The following is an 18,594-nucleotide window of genomic DNA, read 5'->3' on the forward strand; positions in this document are numbered from 1 at the left end:
AATTAGCACTACCTCTCCTAACCCGAACCAGTCCCTCCAGGAACTGAAAAGCTGAAGAACATACTTGAGAGGGATTTCACACCCGGCTCTCTGGCCCAGCCCGGTGAAGTCCCGTTTCGTCATGCAGCTTTAATGACTCTCCGGAATGTCACTCTCGTCTGGTATTGCCAGCAATCTGACCAAACCCTCTTGCAAAAGTTTGCAGCATTCGTCCGGGGCGGACTACAGCTCCCAGAGTTCCCGGGCGCTTCCCGGTGCCGATTGGCTGAGCCGTAGGCTCCAGAGGGCGGTGTCGCCCCGCCTCCCCAGGAAACAGGCATCTGATTGGCTGCGGCGCGGGGCTTTTGTGTCCCCGCCCTTCCCCAGGGACCGCGGCGGGCAGAGCGGAGCTGCTGGTGTCAGAGCCCGGAGAGCGCTGGCAGTTCCGCGGTGGGGATGCTGAGGAGCGCTGGGTTTGCGAGCAGCCGTGGCCACTGCGGACTTCCGAGGCGCTCCGGGCCGTGAAAACCCCTGCGCCGCGGCCAATCCCAGGCTCCCGAGGCCATTCACCATCCAGAAGCCAGACGAGCGGGGAGTCCAGCGCAGCGGCGGCCGTTCCCGGATCCTTGGCTTTCAGAGCCTTCTGGAACCCCGAGAGACACCGCGGGGCTCTAGAACCTCCCCAGCGGCCCGCAGTCCCGGCTTCCTGCGCGCGTCGGTCCGAAAGCCCCTCGGGTGCACGGGCGGTCGGCGAGCCGCGGCTGGGTCCTGGCGCACACCATGATCGTTGCGGACTCCGAGTGCCGCGCCGAGCTGAAGGGCTACCTACCCGGGGCCGGAGAGGTAAGCAGCGGTCGAGCGACGCCACTCTTCCCTTGAACCCAGAGCCGCGTCCGAGCTTTGGGCTGTCGCGAGCTGAGTCTGTGAGCCAACCCCCACCCGGCTCGGGGAGGGGGAGTGGAGCGCGCAAGCCGGAGTGGGGTTGCATCAACTGGCAGCCTCGGCTCCCTCCGCCTCCTGCCCCTACCCCCGGGGCTGTAGAGCCCTCCAAGGCTCCTTTGGACTCCCGGCCAACGAGAGGGGAGCCTTCTCGACGTTATCTTGGGTTTGGGCCCTAGTCGAGGGAGTCTTCAAGTCCAGGCAAATCCCGGCGCAGCGGCCCGACCACTCCTCCTCCCCGCCCCCTTCCGCAGATCCTTTCCTCTAGGCTGGGGCTAGAGGAACTGTTTCTAGGTAGGATATGTACCCGCTGCAGTGCCCCCGCTCGGGGATTGGAGCACTTGGGGCTGGCCAACGGAGGTCGACCTCGTCCCCCGCCCCCACCTGCACCCCCGATTTGGATTGGGGGCGTGGGCGCTTCGGGGCCTTGGCGGGCTGCCGGGTACGCCGCGGCCAAAGCACGGGGGAGGGGGGAAAACCCTGGCCGCGACACCAGAAGCCAAGCGCCGATTTGGCTGTGCCCTACTAAGTGGTCTGACGTCCCAGAAGTTTGTTTTGGAGGGACTCTCTTTGCAGTGAGGCTGGGAATACGGCTGGACCCAATCTGACACCCCCTCCCCCATTACCACCGCCACGGACAATGGCCATCTTATTTATTACGCACCTACTGGATGCCAGGCTCCGGCTTTGCCTTTTCGCTGAGTCCTCAGGATTAAACTAGCAAAATATGAGCTATACCATTAATAGTAGCCCCAATCTACGGGATGAGAAAATTGACGCCCAGGAGGGGCTATAGAGAGGTTTCCTTCACTAACCCAGCAGAATAGCTCATTCTTTGGCTCGGGTGTCTCTAGGATTTCCAAGTGTGCTTCACACAACGGAGAGTTTTGCTTGTTTCTTGAGTTTACAGACATGGAGCCTGGTGCAAGTGTCTTACTGGGGTTGGGAGTCAGACAAGTGCTAGTCCTGAACTGTGACCCTGGGAAAAACAGCTGCACTTCTCTGAGCAGCACGGTTTCCGGGGGTCCCCGGTTTTCTGTTAGCTTGTCACCTTTCCCTATCATGGTTTAGGAGCCCGAAGTGGAGGGACGAATACTGCTCCTGCCACTTCTCAGTTGCGTGACTTTGACCAAGCTACCTTATTCTGTCTGTTTCCTTCTTTATGGAAATAATTTTATTTATTGGAGCACCTGGGCACTAGAGCAGGCATGCTCCGGGTTCATGTGGCAGCCTTCCCACTTACTTGCTGTGTGACCTTGGCCAAGTGATCACTTCTGTGATCAGCAACTTCCTCCTGTGGAGATTTGGACATATTTCCAAAGGACTGTTGGGAGAATTAACTGAGAATACATGCAAAGGCCAACGCACAGTGCCTAGAGCATAGCAACTACGTCCTGTATCAAACATGCTAGCTATTTTTAGATTGTGGCCACAGCACATATTTCCCTTTCCCCAGAGTGTCTCACAAGGGGGTGTCCGAGCCCACCCCTCCTGCCTGAGGTGAGAATTGGTCCATCCCTCTTTGGGACAGTGTCTGGGAAGTGACCTGGGGAGAAGAGTGTGCCCCTGGTGGACTGGGAAGGCTCTGAGGGTGTGGCCTTTAGGTGGAAGCCAGCTGTCAACAGCAGGCGGGGGTGGGGGGAAGCTGGTGATATCTGACCCCTTTCTACAGATTCTCTCTCAAGAAAAGAGGACCTTGGGAAAATTCTGTTTTAAGCAGGATCTTTAGAAGACAGTAGGGTGCTGAACTTACAGAGCTGGGTGCCCAAGGCCCAAGGGAAGTTGGACAAGTATGAACAAGGAATATACAGTCCCCTCAACTCCCATCACTTCGCCACGCATGCTTTCACCGGGTCAAGGCCTTCAGATGCTTCACTCTAGTACTGGTGGTATGTTCTCAGAGCCCTCTTGGGCTCTAGAATCACTTCCTGAAACATCACTGCCTCAGGGAAGTCTTTCCTTCCCCACCAGATAATTCCCCTCTGCATACCTGCTTCCTGTTCCCCTTCTCCATTGCAGGAGCTATTATCCCAATTACAGTATAACAGTTGTGTAATCAGGAATTTCTTGTCTGTCTCCTTTGCTAGACTAGAAACACTCTGTAGGTCCCACCCCCAGCACTGTTCTTCGTACCTAATAGGTGCTCGTAACTATTTGCCCCTTGTTGGCTTAGCTGACCCCTGTGAACTGTGCAAGCTTTGAAGTCAGATCTGAGCTCCAAAAGAACCTCAGTGAGCTGTCTCTGAAGAAGGGATAAGAAGACGTATTTCCCTCCAGGTGGTTGTGAGAAATCGGCCAGATCATGGTGGGCATATGAGTCTATATGCACCACTCACACACCCCTCCCTGCAAGGCTGGAGATCAGAGGTTGCTTGGGCTCTGTCTCCCTCTCAGGTGTAAACCCAGGCAAGAATCTTGAGTTCAGCAGCCCACGGGGAGGGGAGTCTCTGCCCCTTCCCAGCTGGCAGAGTGACTTCGAAGGTCTCCGTAGCTGAGTCCTGGAGGTTGCAGGCTCTGGATAGGATACCAAGAATAAAGGCTGGGGCTACTCCAAGAGGCTGATCTGGGTGGTGGACAGGACCCTTGCAAGCCAGACTGAGCTGAATTCAAATCTCAGGTTGGCCTCTTGTCAGCTGGTGCTTAACCTTTGGAACCTTAATCTTTCCTTGTGTGCAGAAGAGACCCCCACCCCCACCCCCAAACTGATGAAGATTAGATGCAACCAGTGTGCTAGTGAAACGTAATATGGAAGCTGATATGAAAGGTAACTTTTAGTGAGCGCTTAAATCAAGAGCCAGGCACTGAGCTCTGAGGTGATTATCCTCTCTTTACAACTTGCCTGAAGCCCTCGCAGTTGAGTGGCCACCCAGACGGCTCTGACCTCAGTGTTCCTGCTGCCCTGTGTGGTCCCCTCAGTTGGAACTCATCGGTTTTCCCTCTGCCCCATCCTAGCTGTGTTGCCTTAGGTAGGTCACCCGCCCCCTCTGGTTTTCCTTTCTTTATCCACGTAGTCAGGGCCGGAATCTTGCCTTTATCAGGTGTGCTGAACCTGCACTGTCCTATATGGTAGCCCTTAGCCACATGTGGCTATTGAAATGTAGATAAATCAGATTTTTTAAAATTAAAAATTCAGTTTTTTAGTTGCACTAGTCATACTTCAAATGCTCAGCCACTGTGGCTAGGGACTACCATATTTATTGGACAGTGCAGATAAAGAATATTTCATCATAGCACAAAGTTTTATTGGACTCAACTGTGCTAAACTCTGGGATAACAACAGAGAACTAGATCCAGTGTGTGCTCTCAAGGTAAGAAACAAGGCAGGATGACAAGGGCTGTGACTGGGGCAGTGGATCCCCTGGGAATGTAGACGGAGAAGGAGCTTCTCATTCCTGGTGAACCTCAGAGGCAAAGCCTTGGGGCTTCTGAGACCTTGAGAAGTTTAGAGAATAGGAAGTTTCTGCAGTTGAGGAAACCTGATTTGTATCCTAACTCTGCTACCTCCTTCCTGGCTGAGTGACCGGAAGTGACTTGACCTCTCTGAACCTTATTCCCCATCTGTAAAATGGGAGCTCTGGTAGTAGAACTCCCTTAAAGTGCACATGAAATAAATGCTTCGCCAATGGTAATCAGCGTTGTTACCCACCATTATTATTATTGCCTTCCTACCCCAGGAAGTAGGGGAGGGCTGATTCGGAGGTGTCATCTCTTGGTGGTGGGCCCCTGCCCCGTCTGCTTCCTCTCAAGTTTTGGGTGTCTAGGTTGGGGAGGCATTCAGGGTACTGGAGCTCTGGAGTAGAATCTGCTTGATCTTGCCTTCAGGGCTTTGCACTTTCTGTTACATCTGACTGGAATGCTGGTTCCCTAGATCTTTACAGGCCCTTTACAGGCCCATCAACTCATTTAGATATTTGATATTTAGATATCAACTTAAAGGTTGTCTCCTCAGTGGCTTTGCCTGTCTACTAGGACTGAAATATTGCACACACTCCCCCACCCATCCATATAATCTACGATTTGACATCCTATTCATCATTTGTTTGATTGTCTTTCTCCTTTAGATCGTAAATTCTGGGAAAGCTAAGATTTTGTCTTTTCACTCCTGTACTCTTGCTACCTGCCATGTAGTCATCAAAAATATTTGTTGAGTGAACAGATTAATTCTGGTTTCGCCTGGAAAGCACTTAACACAGTGCCTTATAATTGAGAAAGTGATCAATAAGTGGTGTGAAACAATGGCCCTCCCTCCCCGGCAAATTATGCTGGGCCGCACCCAATTAAATTAGAATTGCTGGGCCTTGGCATTGGTATTTTTTAAAAAGCTTCTCAAAGGGATTCTAAATGTGCTGCTTGGGTTGAGAGGCCCTTGTTTGAAATAACAATGAGGTTAATGATCTCTGACTTGTTAAGCGCTTGCTGTGACAGATGTACTGAGCTAAGGCCTATACAGGCAGTACCTCATTACATCCTCATGACTACCCAGTGACAGTAGGTACTATTACCCCGTAATCTGGTGAGGAAACTGAGGCTCACAGAGCTAGCAGATAATAGGTGGTGGAGTTGTCATCTGAGCCCAGGCAGCTTGTGTCAAGAGCCCCTATCTTTTAACAGTATTCTATCATCATCATCATCTTCTTCATCAGGGCTGATAATGTTGGTAGATCCAGACCTATCATTTAGAGACCCACAGGCATCAGTTTCTTCCCTTGACAGCTCCTGGGGCAGATTTTAGAGTGGGAAGGGATTCCCAAAGCTGTTCACTGTCCCTCGCTAGTACCCTGGTGGGCCCTCCCTGTCCCACACCCCCCAACTCCCCCAGTTCCTTCCTGCCTTTCCCCACCACACCTGGCTGTGGTTTTCTATCTGTCCTTAGGTCCCCTGAGGGGGAGGCCCAGTTTGTGGAGTCAGCAATCCTTATCTCCCAGACAGAGCTGTTAGGTTTTTTTTCTCTTTGGTGAGGGAGGAGGGAAGGTGAAACGGGAGTGCTTGGGGACTGTGGTGGTTTCTATGCTGGACTTGGACCAGGCTGGCCTGGTAGATCCCAGAAGTATGGGCTGAAAGGGGCCTAAGCAGTCAGCCCAGCTACCTTCTTTGTCCAAGATTAAACCTCTGAGAAAGGTTACTTTCTCAGAGTCACACAGCAAGTTAGTGGCGGCAGAATTGGTACTCATGCCTGGGACTTTTGGACCCTTGTTCCTTCCTTTGTGGTCTTTCAGAGCCCCAGAGCTCTGCCTCCCTCAGGGGGTTTTTGGCTATGTGAAAAGGAAGGTTCAATTATAATCTTTAGTCCCTGGACACTTGAGGATTAGCAGTAAGTCTAAATTTGAATGAGGAGGGGAGAGTTAGGAGGACACCGTCTCTGTCCAGTGAGGGTATGACTCTGGTTTGGATAAACTGTTTCTAAGGCCAGTGCTGAGAGCCCCCTCCCAGGTAGCAAAACAAATGGATAAATAAAACTGGTGGTTTCCATAGAGGCTCCAATGCAGCCACGTCAGAATAGCTGCTGCCATCAGCGTTGTGCCGCCCTGCCCTCCACGCCTCTCTGCTTTCTCTGTTTTCTTCATTCACAGACTAGTGTGAATTACCTGGTACCGTTCTCCACAGAATGTGATCTGGTAGTAGGGAGACCTATCTCAGACAATTAGAAGGCAACGTTTTCAGAAGCAAAAGCGTTGGGAATTGGGGGGTCACAGATGAGGATCAGAAGAAAGGTTCTTAGACCCTGGAAGACAGAGCTAGCTCTGCAAAAGGTGTGACCAGTGTGAGCACGGCGGGCCTGAGCCACTAATGGTCTGGGAGGCTACAGGAGGCAGAGGCAGGGTTTTAAGCCAGTAATGAGATTTGCACTTGAGGAAGTTCACTCTGGCTACAGCAAGTTTGCCCTCTTTAGAAACCACCAGTGTCATGTACTCACTAGATCTGCTCCTGGTCCCAGAGGTGGGGTTGGGGGAGAATGTTTTATTTATTCATTCGTTCTGTTAACTTGGTAGAGGATGGATAGGACAGGGCGGGGCTGTGGAGGCAGGGAGACCATCGGTGAGGCTGTGGGTTTGAGAGGGGCTGAAGCTGCATCGTAGGAGTCTAGGGGACTTGGTAACCTGGCTTCAGGGTACGAACAAGGGGGCTTCTTCTATAGGTTCTCCAGGGCTGCCGAGAAGGTGGCCTCCTGGAAATGTGCAACACGGTGGCTGTATATTTCCCTTGGGGCTCTATAGTGGGCTCCTGTGTCCCTTCCCAGTTCCTGAAGAACTCAGCCTGTGGGGTAAGCTCTCTTGGTCGCTTTACCCTTTCTTCACCCACCAAACTGGTATATATTTCCACCTGACTGCTTCATGCAAGGTGAGCCAGAAAGGTGATTTTAAAAGCTCAGTGTGGGGGACTTCTCTGGTGGTCCAGTGGTGAAGACTCTGCGCCCCCAATGCAGGGGGCCCGGGTTCGATCCCTGGTTGAGGAGCTAAGATCCTAGATTTCGCATGGTGCAGCCTAAAAAAAAAAAAAACTTAGTGTGACCCCTCGGATAGGAGGAGAAAACTGGAGAGAGAACTATCTTCTTAGTCCTCGCTTTTACCTCCATCTAACCATGATGTGCTTCCTTCTAGGAGCAGAGGGAGAGCCGGGTTCGGCGAGGCCCTCGAGGGCCCAGCGCCTTCATTCCAGTGGAGGAGGTAAGCTTGAAAGGGGTTAGGAATTGTTGTGGGTCCCTGGGAAGAAAGGACATGGGGCATTGAGTGTGTGTGGGGCTTTGCTGGTCTCTTGAAATTGCAGGTTTGAAACTACCCCTTCAGGTTCTTGACCCATTTAATCCACAAAACAGCTCTTTGAGGCAAGCATGTCAACCCCATCTTGCTGGGAAGAAACATGCTCAAAGAGATAAAGTGATAATAACACAGCCAGGTAATGAGCAAACTTGTGATTCCCAGAACAAGGCTTGCATTTCCTTAAGAAGATAGAACTATGCATGTTTATCTTCTCATCCTTGACTGTGCGTGTATTAAAGTTTTTTTCGACTTCAAAAGTAATATGTGTTCATTATTTTTAAATTTCCAACGTTTCAGAAAGCTTTAGTCTCTTACAATCCCACTCCCACAGAGATAATCGCTGTTAACCATTTGCCACTGTTTTCCAGACTTTTTTTCATACGGAGCCAAGGTCAGAGTTTATAACATGGTTCTGTTGTTGTTGTTTATTTGGGTTTCCGGTGTGGTTTTTTTTGGTTGTTGTGTTTTATTTTTTCACTTAATGCAACAGAGACACCTTTCATCTACTGAGGCAGGTCATCCATTCATTTATTTAACAGATATCTATTGAATGATTAATGTGTGTCAGGCACTGTTCTAGGTGCTGGGGATACAGCAGAGAACAAGACAGACAAAAATCCTTGCCATCGTGGAACTGACACTCCAGTGTGTGCCTGGTGGGGGGGGAAACTTCAAAACCCATGAACAGGCAAATTAAAAAATAATAGTTTCCTTCTTTTTCTTTGGCCTTCAGTGAACAAAGACAAATGTTTCCTTGTCCTCCTTGTTCTCCTAATGTGTAGGCCAAGCAGTTAATGAGCTGTTAACAAACGTCTAAACCCTTCAGTTCCTTCCACCCTTTGTAAGTGGAAAACACACAACCACCCGCTGATTATTTACGTAGCCCAGAATTTTAAGCTCAAATATTGTTCTTATCTTTTATTTTTTCATTTATAAATAACCACTCCTCTTCTGTAATAAAGGAAAGAAATAGGCTTTGGGCTTAATCAGGAATTGAATCCTGGTTCTGTCATTTACCAGATCTGTAACCTTGAGCACAGAATGAAATCTCTCTGGGTCTTGATTCCCTCATGTGTCAGTGGGGGAAAATAATAGTGTTCACCTCACAGGGTAACTGGGAAGAATGAGTGAGATAATGCGGGCGGGGAACGCTCCTAACTCAGACCTGGCACGGAGAAATCACTCAGGAAATGTGAACTATTTTGTACCCACCTCCAATGACTGCATGGATTTGCACTATTAGAATAGAAGCTCTGTGGGGAATTCCCTGGCAGTCCAGTGGTTAGGATCCTGCGCTTTCATTGCTGAGGGCCTGGGTTCAATCCCTGGTTGGGGAACTAAGAGCCCGCAAGCCACCCGGCACAGCCAAAAAAAGAAAAAAGAATAGAAGCTCTACGAAAGCAGGAGAAGCTGTACTTTAATCTCTGTGCCTCCTATCTAAAGTTGGAGAAAGCAGGTCTCCAATTTCATAGTTGTGAGCAGTAAATGAGTTAATATATGCAAAGTGTTTGAACAGTGCTTGGTACTTAGCGAGCATTATACAAGTATCAACCAGTATTATATAAAGTGTCTAATAAGTATTTGTTTAATCATTTAATGCAATATCTTTTCCTCCCCTGTTCTCCTTTTTTTGGACATGGCGGTTGTCTTCAGTTCCTTGCTATTAAAATCCCAATGAATGCAATGAATATGTTGGTCTCTTTGGTGGGGAGGGCAGGAGGGGAAGCCATCCCTTCCTCACCTCTGCTTGGCAGGTCCTTCGGGAGGGAGCCGAGAGCCTCGAGCAACACCTGGGGCTGGAGGCGCTGATGTCCTCCGGGAGGGTGGACAACCTGGCAGTGGTGATGGGCCTGCACCCCGACTACTTTACCAGCTTTTGGCGCCTGCACTACCTGCTGCTGCACACGGATGGGCCCTTGGCCAATTCCTGGCGCCACTACATCGCCATCATGGTGAGCCTGTCTGAGCCTGACTTTTGTAGGGGTGGACACATTGGGGGATTCGGTGCTCAGATCTCTCTGCTGGGGGCTTGATTCCACAAACAAGGAGGAGAGGCAGCATAAAGCAAAGCCCTGGCTTTATCTGACCATCCATCGAATTTTAGATTTTGAAGAGAGGCCTATTTAATGCCTGCTTTGCAGATGGGGAAACTGAGGCACATAGGAGTCAGGTGACCTGCCCAAGGGAGGACAACAAGCCAGGGGCAAAGCTGGGGTTAGAACCTAAGTTTCCTGCCTCTCAGGCGACAGTGAGGCTCGTGATGTTCCCTCCATGGGGTACCCACCGAGCAGGGCACAGAAAGAAGCGGGTGACCTGGGCTCTGTCCACCACCTCCAGGCCGCCGCCCGCCACCAGTGCTCCTACCTGGTGGGCTCCCACATGGCTGAGTTTCTGCAGACTGGCGGTGACCCTGAGTGGCTGCTTGGCCTCCACCGTGCCCCCGAGAAGCTGCGCAAGCTCAGCGAGATCAACAAGCTGCTGGCTCATCGGCCGTGGCTCATCACCAAGGAGCACATCCAGGTGCGGTGGGCAGAGAGGCGGGTCCCCGAGGGAGCACGGGGGCCAGGCTGGGGCATGGCAGGCAGCCCAGGGCAGGCACTGAGCAGGTCTGGCCTTTCCTTTTCTCTCTAGGCCTTGCTGAAGACAGGCGAGCACAGCTGGTCCCTGGCCGAGCTCATCCAGGCCCTGGTCCTCCTCACCCACTGCCACTCGCTAGCCTCCTTCGTGTTCGGCTGTGGCATCCTCCCTGAGGGGGACCCCGAGGGAAGCCCCGCCCCCCAGGCCCCTTCACCCCCCAGTGAGCAGAGCACACCCCCCAGCAGGGACCCACTGAACCACTCTGGGGTAAGTCACGGGCTTCAGTCTTGGTGGGAGAGGAAGCTGGCATGGCCCCTGGTCCTTGGGTAGAAGACAGCGCCTCCCTATCTGAAGCTGCTTCCCTAACGCACGCTGAGAGGCCTTAGAAAAGTTATTTGATTTTGAAACCCAGTTTCCTCATCTGGGAAATGAGGATAAAGACTCGCACTTCATAAAGGGTTGTGAGGATGAGATGAAATAACCATGTGACTGGCCTCAGCATGGAGCCCCGTGGGCTTAAAGTCACTGACTTTTAGAACTTTAAAAATACAAAGTTTGCCTCTCATTCTATAAAGTGGCTTATTTGTTTGTATTTTAAAAATACAGATACTTTAAAAAGCCCTTTCCTGTGAGGGAAGTTGATGCTCAGAGAAGCCGTGTCTATTCTCTAGCTCTTAAACATCACTTTGGGAAGCACAGGCCATGTGAGCCGTCCAGTGCAGTGGCTGTCACAGAGGAGGCACGGGGCCTTTACGGTCGTTCAGGAAGGCCCGGCATGTGGGAAAGACGTGTGGGGTTTCTGGGGCCCAGGGAGGAAGAGTAGATGGCCACCACCAGGTCTCTCCCGCAGGGCTTTGAGGCTGCCCGCGACGTGGAAGCTTTGATGGAGCGCATGAGGCAGCTGCAGGAGAGCCTGCTGCGGGATGAGGGGGCCTCCCAGGAGGAGATGGAGAGCCGCTTTGAGCTGGAGAAGTCAGAGAGCCTGCTGGTGACCCCCTCAGGTACAGGGTCACAGGTGTCCAGGTTCAGGGGCCGCCCCCTCCTTACATCATCTCTGCTGGGAAGCAGGTACCTCCATGCGCTGCACCTCTGCAGCCACATCCCAGCCACCACAGGCCTGATTTACCTCCTCCCCCAGGCCTGGCTCCTGCCGTAGTCCTGGTCCCACTCGATGTGGTGAGGGGCTTTCTCTGGCCCCCTACTCTGCATTTCCCAGCCCCCTAATGGTGATTAACCAGGAGTGGAGGCCACTGTGCTCCATGCCTTGGCCTCACCATGACCTCTTTCTGACGTCCTCAGCGGACATCCTGGAGCCCTCTCCAAACTCAGACATGCTGTGCTTTGTGGAAGACCCCACTTTCGGATACGAGGACTTCACCCGGCGGGGGACTCAGGCGCCCCCCACCTTCCGCGCCCAGGTAGGCTCTCCCCACTGGTCTTACTATTGCTTTGCAAACAAGCAGGGGTGGGTGGTTTGTGTAGTTAGAGATTTGGGTACCTTCTCTCCCTCAGGATTCCACGAGGGAAGTGGGAGACCCTGGATGTGAAGGGACCCACCTGTGCCCTAAGCTCAGGGGGTCCTGATCACAAGGAGGAAGTCACCACCAAGCTGCATCCTCCTCAGCTTCTCAGGTCCAGACCAAGCAGCGGGTTAGATCTGTGGGGTGGAGAGACACATTATGGAGAGCCAAGGTGTGCTCCAGAGGATGGCGTCTCTCCGGCTAGCCTTGGGCCCCAAACATTCTCCTCACTGACCCCTTCCCACGTTCCTCAGGATTATACCTGGGAGGACCACGGCTATTCACTGATCCAGCGGCTCTACCCCGAGGGTGGGCAGCTGCTGGATGAGAAGTTCCAGGCAGCCTATAGCCTCACCTACAACACCATTGCCATGCACAGCGGAGTAGATACCTCCATGCTCCGCAGGGCCATCTGGAATTACATCCACTGCGTCTTTGGCATCAGGTGAGTGCAAGACCGGGGCATGAGTGTATTGTAAGCCCTCAATCTGAGCTCACAATTGTTTCCTTTTTCTGTTTGTTTTTCTTTCCCTTTCTTCCTGCCTATATTGTTTTTCAAAGCAAATGTATTTCTTTGCTGATTATAAAAGATAATAGCCATGCTCACCTTTTGAAACTCTTTAATCCGACCCCCAGAGATAACTAGGGAGATTTTATATATATGTGTGTGTGTATGTATGTGTATGTGTATGTGTGTGTGTATATATATATATAGAGAGAGAGAGAGAGAGAGAGAGAGAGAGTTATATTTGTATTTTCATTCCAAGTAGCATTTCTTCTCATAATAAATAAAACAATAGAAATGCCAACAGTAGGGGATTTTAAATAATGACATATCCATTCAGTGAAATATTATGCAGCTATTAAAAATTATAATAGTGGCTTATTTATATTGCCATGGGAAAATGGTCAAAATGTATTGAAAGAAAAGAAAGCTGGCTACCAACCAGAATCTTCTTTTTGTTCCTTTTTTTTTTCTTTAAACTAAAAGTGTGTACATGCATGGAAAATGTGTGGAAGGCTGTACCGTAAAATGTTATTTGATAATGGCTGTCTCTGTATAGTATATGATGGACTACATTTTCATTCTGTTACCTAAGTATTTTCTGATCTTTTTTGAGTAAGTTTTTTTTTTAATTGATGGAATCATACTTGATATATTCTGCAACTTGCATTTTTTACCTAATAATCTATTGTGAACCACCTTCCTTGTTGGTGTGAATAGATCTTGCATGCTTTTTAGCCACTGTATAGTGTTGTTGTGGATGAAGTGTAACTATCCAACCATTTCCCTATTGTTGGATATTTAGGCGGTTTGCAGTTTTTCACTATTACAAATACCATGTGCAATGACTAGTTTTATACCTAAGTCCTTTTTTAAAAAAAAATTTATTTATTTATTTATTTTGGCTGCGTTGGATCTTCGTTGCTGCACGTCGGCTTTCTCTAGTTGCAGCGAGTGGGAGCTATTCTTTGTTGCGATGTGCTGGCTTCTCACTGTGGTGGCTTCTCTTGTTGCGGAACACGGGCTCAGTAATTGCAGCATGTGGGCTAAGTAGTTGGGGCTCGCGGGCTCTAGAACTCAGGCTCAGTAGTTGTGACGCACGGGCTTAGTTGCTCCGCGGCATGTGGGATCTTCCCAGACCAGGGCTCGAACCCATGTCCCCTGCATTGGCAGGCGGATTCTTAACCACTGTGCCACCAGGGAAGCCCTATACCTAAGTCCTTGTAGGTAAACCCTAGATGTGAAATTACTTGTCAAAAATATACACAGAACAATTTTTTTATTTTTACAAACCTCACTCTGATAATGTTGTGGCAAATTTAAAGAATTAAAGAAAGAAACCATTTCCCAAAATTCTACTACTCCACAACCACATCCACATTCTGAGATGTTTTCCTCCATTGCTTTTTTTCTTTCTTATGTAGTTGCTTTTGTATAGTTGAAATTATAATTGTTATTTCGTTTTTTAAAAGATATGCTTGATGTTTGTAAAGAGCCAGATTTTTAGTAAATTTAGGAAACAGATAACAAAAAGAAGAAACTAAAAATCACCCATGATCCCACCTGCTCTTATTATTGTCAAATATTTCTTTCCTGTCTTTTTTCCATGCACAAATGACCAAAACACATATAATTTTACAAAAATAAGACTTTCTTGTCTACTGTATTTATTTTACTCAGTTTAATCAAATGAGAGCATATTTTAGAGAACACGTGATTTTTTTTTCTTGCTTTTCTAGTTTAGCTATTATTCCAAGCATGAAAAAAAAAATCCCCAAAGTTTTAAAAAGGTACATGTTCCTTGTAGAAAAATGTGCATTTCTGTGCATTACTAGCTGTAAATCATATTTCACTGAGTGGGTTGAGCTGTGCTTAATTGGCCAGCCTCCTTCTGGCCAACCTCCTTGGCAGGTTTCTAAGTCAGCGAAGGCCAAGGATGGACGGGCATCTTAGGGTGTGTGCGGCACAGGCTAGTTCCTGCCCAGCTGCCAGGTCCAGGCTCCTCCACTCTCCAACATGGCCCTCACTCCTAAACCTTTGTCTACCAAATCTGTCCTCTAGTCTAAAACTGGTCTTCTGGGACTTCCCTGGCGGTCCAGTAGTTAAAACTGTGCTTCTACCGCAGGGGGCACGGGTTCGATCCCTGGTCGGGGAACTAAGGGCCCACGTGCCGCGTGGCGTGGCCAAATAAAAAAAATTTTTTTTTTAATTTAAAAAAAAGTAAAGAAAAATTAAACCAGTCTTCCTCATCCACATTGATCTGTGATGACTCACTGGCTCACTGGACTAGGGAGTGACAAAGTGGCTTCTAGACTTGTCACCAACTTGCTCTTTGACTTTGAACAAGCTAATTGCCTTCCCCAGGCCTTAGTTTGCCCACCTGTAAAATGACTACCGGCTCCTTTTTCTCTTTCCCTCTTCCTTCTCCAGGGTAAATATTTGCATTGATCTCCTGCCCCATCTTCCATGCATGGCCTCAGCTGTAAAGTAGTGACTATGACCTTGGAGTCAGGCAGAGCTGAGTTTGAATCCCATTCCCAGATGTGTGACCTAGGTGACTTCACTTCTCTGAACCTCAGTTTCATCTGTAAAATTGAGGCTGATGAAATACAATAAATTGTATACAATAGTTTTGTATACAGTAGTGTACAGTAGTTTTGAGGATGCCATGAATACATGTTCACATGGTCAGTACAGCATGCTCACCCTCTGTGCATTCCCCTACGAGTCCAGTGGGCTGTGATAATATGACATCAGCTGTTTTTCTAAGAGGAATGAAGTTTCTAGTTGCTTCCTACCTTCTGCCTTTTCTCGCCACTCTCTGTTCCTCCTTCTGCAGGGTGGGACTGGGGAGAGGAGATACTTGTGGGAGCAGAGGGTAAGTGATGCTACTGGGGCCTTTCCATCCAGATATGATGACTATGACTACGGAGAGGTGAACCAGCTCCTGGAGCGGAACCTCAAGGTCTATATCAAGACAGTGGCCTGCTATCCAGAGAAGACCACCCGAAGAATGTACAACCACTTCTGGAGGCACTTCCGCCACTCAGAGAAGGTGAGGCTCTCAGGGTAGGAGCAGGACGGAAGCAGACAGCCTGGCCCATGGAGGAGGCAAGGGGTCGGGACCCAGTGAGGTGCCCCAGACTAAGTCTGTTCTGCCAGATGGGGCACCTGGGTGTATTGTCCTGGGTTCATGTCCTACTCCACTGTGTGGTTTCAGACTCCATTTACTCACCTGTAAAGTAGGAGTGTGCTTCCCAGGGTCCTCAGTGGCAGCCAGAAGGACCTGGGTTCAAATCATAACCCTGTTACCTGGTAGTCATGTGACCTTGGGCAGGTCATTTTGCCTCTCTGAGCTTGTTTTCTTTACAATAGGAATAAAAACTGCCTGCCTTTCAAGGTTGCTGGGAGGATGAAATAAGAAAATGAATGTAAACCTCTGATCCCAAATAGATGTCAGGGGTAGCTATTGTTTTTAGTTTCGGGGGGATGAAGAGATTAGCCGTGATAGGGATAAATGTGCTTGAAATTCTAACACAGTCCTTGCACCAAGTTGCTTAGAGCCTTAGGAAAGGTCAAGGCATCTCTGTAGGAAAGAGGAGGATGAGGGACTTCCGTGACAGTCAGTTGGTTAAGACTCTGTGCTCCCAAGGCAGGGGGCACAGGTTCAATCCCTGGTCAGGGAACTAAGATCCTGCATGCCACACAGCATGGCCAAAAAAAAAAAAAAAAAAAAAAAGAATGGGGAAGGATGAGTGGTCAGGGATAGTGGCAGTCTGGGAGGGAAGGGGCTGGCGAGGAGTGACATCAGTTGCCAACAAGCCCGTGTTCTGCGCCCCAGGTCCACGTGAACTTGCTGCTTCTGGAGGCCCGCATGCAAGCCGCCCTGCTCTATGCCCTCCGTGCCATCACCCGCTACATGACCTGACTCGTGTGCAGGACCTGGGCCTGGAGCAGCTGACCCTGGAGGCATCCTTCTCCCTGCAAGGACTTCTCTGTCTGGAGACAGACCCTAAGCCTGCCTGTCCCACGCCCACCCACCCTATTCTGGTGGTGGGCCTGTGTGTGATGTGCAGCCCCTGAGCCACACCCTCCTCACTGGAATGGACAGGATCATTGCACTGACTCTGGGATCTCAGCTCTGCCCCTGGGAGCTGGAAGAGGACTAGCAAATCTCCAGGCGCCAAGGCCCTTCTTCCTGCCCCTACCCCCAGAGGCCAAGGGCACAGGAAGGAAAATGGGCTGAGCTCAGACTTGTGTGCCAGCAGGCAGGGGCCCGGGCAGCACAAGTACTTTGGCCTTCCTGGCCTGGGAAGTCCCTGGCTGGCCCCCAAGGGAGAGGGGCAAACACCTCCAGGGACTGACACTCCAAGCGGCTTTGCCTTTCCTCCTGCTTCCTCATTCTCAGACTTCATTACCTCCCACCTGCCATTCATCCATCAATGTGAAAGTCAGGGTCACAGCTGGTTTGTGCGTCTGGCTCCCCAAAAGCCTGTTGTGTTAGGCAGCCTGCAGGCCTCTCGTCCCCTGGTTGCCCCAGTCCTAGTTCAGTTCCTTTGACCTCCTTTGTTTGCCCTTTTACCCTTTTCTCCCACACCTGGTGGTATGAGGCCCCAGGAGAGAGACCAAGCACATCAAACAAGCAGATTATCTCTAGAGAGTCTGGACTCTCTGTTGGTCACTTTGCCTTTAGAAGAGGGAGTATTATATTGTACATTCTCTGTATTTCGGTTTTTTATGGGTGAGGTTCTTCAGGGCCTCAACCCTAGAGCCATAGTCAGTGTCTGAGAGAAGGACAGGGAAAAATCTGTCCTCCCCAGAGCTGCACCTGCCCTGCAGAAGCTGGCATCCCACTTTGCTATCTCCCATGGCTCTGCCACAAACATTGCCAAAAAAGCAAGCCTTTCTAGGTGGTTTAGGTGGTACATGGCTCAGGGGGAGAGGCAGGAGACCCCAGGGTTCTTGTGTGGCCCCTGGCACTGGCCAGGTGCCCTCCATTTCCACAGTTGCAGACTGAGGGGTAGTTTCTGAGATATTTGAGCCTTCACTCAGATTCTGAGGCCAGCAGCCAACTGCAATCCTTGCAGGATCTTGAGGGCTTCTGGGGAGCCCCCCCCTCTTGTAGTCAGTCTCTCCGGGCTACCTACCAAGGACCTCCCCACCCCCATCCCAATTTCTGTCCCTTCTCCTCGGTTTTAGGTGGATTGCTTGAAGGCAGAAGCAGCCGAGGACTGATCCCAGGCACTTTCTGTAGCAAACGAGCTGTGAATTATGACTTCCCTTGCCCTTCTTCCGGCAGTATGTGCCTCCCCTCTGACCAGTTGGGAGGTGACTGAAGAAAGGCAAGGGCCAAGCTGCTGCTGCTTCTGACCCTCCCCTCTGGGGTGGGGCAGGAGAGGAGCCTGGTCATTGTGCCACATTTCATACCCGTGCAGGCATGGGCAAGCAGCTGGCACCCCCTTCAGGCCTCAAAGCCCTCCCTGCAATGAAGCTGGGCAGGAGAGAAGAGGCCCCAGCATTGGGGTTTGGATTCCAGAGGGGACAAGATGACTGTACGTGTCCCCGGGTGGGTGGGGAGGAGTATTCAGTGTTCAAGTGCAGAAATCTTTGCCTTTGCTACCAGTTCTGTATGATGAGAAATAAAAGTTCACTGAGGTTTTGTTTTGTACTTCTTGTTAATGGGCTGTTTTTCCCATTTCCTAAGGGTCATAGTTCACCTCTTGGCATAAGCAGGGAGCTGTGATTGCATCATGGACCTGACCTGCCAGCCCTTACCCTGCTAAGCACTTGTGCCCACGACCGTAGGGTTGGGAGTGGTTGGCACTAAAGGTCTACTTTTGTCCCTTGGGTGTCCAGCCCTGCCACTCATCTGTGGCTGGCCTGGCATTGTGGAATAATAATGGCCATCTTATTTTTCTCATTATGCCTGGCCCCGGGCTGGGTACTTGGAGTCATTTCTCTGAATCCGCAGCAAAATCCTGTAAGGGAATTGAGACTCAGAGGCCAAGTGACATTGCTGAGGCCACATCAGTGGTCCATGGTGGAACCAGGATTACAACTGGGGTCAACTTGATCCTGAGGCCTTGGCCTGTGGCAGAGGGAGGATGTTTGAGAATTTCTGGGGGACCATTTGTTTCTCCTGCCTCATCACATTACTCTTACTTGCTTCTCATCCTTCCCTCCCCAGCACCAAGGAGACAGATCCAGGCATAAGGAGTTAGATGTGACTCCAAGTTGGTGCCAGTACCATTTAGTAGCTGTGTGACCTTGGTCAAGCTTCTTAGCTTCTCTGGGCACTAGGAACTCTAGCAAGCTT

The 18,594-nt window shown here is 50.3% G+C and overlaps 1 protein-coding gene across 1 annotated transcript; it reads left to right on the forward strand.

The window, feature by feature from the left end:
- Nucleotides 1–36: 36 nt before the first annotated feature.
- On the forward strand, nt 37–18,082 carry SESN2 (sestrin 2). Its single transcript, XM_060017205.2, has 10 exons — nt 37–822; nt 7,518–7,583; nt 9,431–9,628; nt 10,014–10,196; nt 10,308–10,520; nt 11,104–11,254; nt 11,553–11,671; nt 12,028–12,218; nt 15,189–15,333; nt 16,120–18,082. Exons 1-10 carry the CDS (start codon nt 760–762, stop codon nt 16,204–16,206), a joined length of 1,416 nt encoding a protein of 471 aa, XP_059873188.1. The 5' UTR covers nt 37–759; the 3' UTR covers nt 16,207–18,082.
- The last annotated feature ends 512 nt before the right edge of the window (nt 18,083–18,594 follow it).

Source organism: Delphinus delphis, chromosome 1, assembly GCF_949987515.2.
Source record: "Delphinus delphis chromosome 1, mDelDel1.2, whole genome shotgun sequence".
NCBI lineage: Eukaryota > Metazoa > Chordata > Mammalia > Artiodactyla > Delphinidae > Delphinus > Delphinus delphis.

Excerpts from the sequence above, each read along its gene's own strand:
- SESN2 (XM_060017205.2), top strand. The coding sequence starts at position 760 with ATGATCGTTGCGGACTCCGAGTGCCGCGCCGAGCTGAAGGGCTACCTA. Across the intron at positions 9,629-10,013 it reads GCCACTACATCGCCATCATG|GCCGCCGCCCGCCACCAGTG; the intron begins GTGAGCCTGTCT and ends CACCACCTCCAG. Across the intron at positions 15,334-16,119 it reads ACTTCCGCCACTCAGAGAAG|GTCCACGTGAACTTGCTGCT; the intron begins GTGAGGCTCTCA and ends TCTGCGCCCCAG.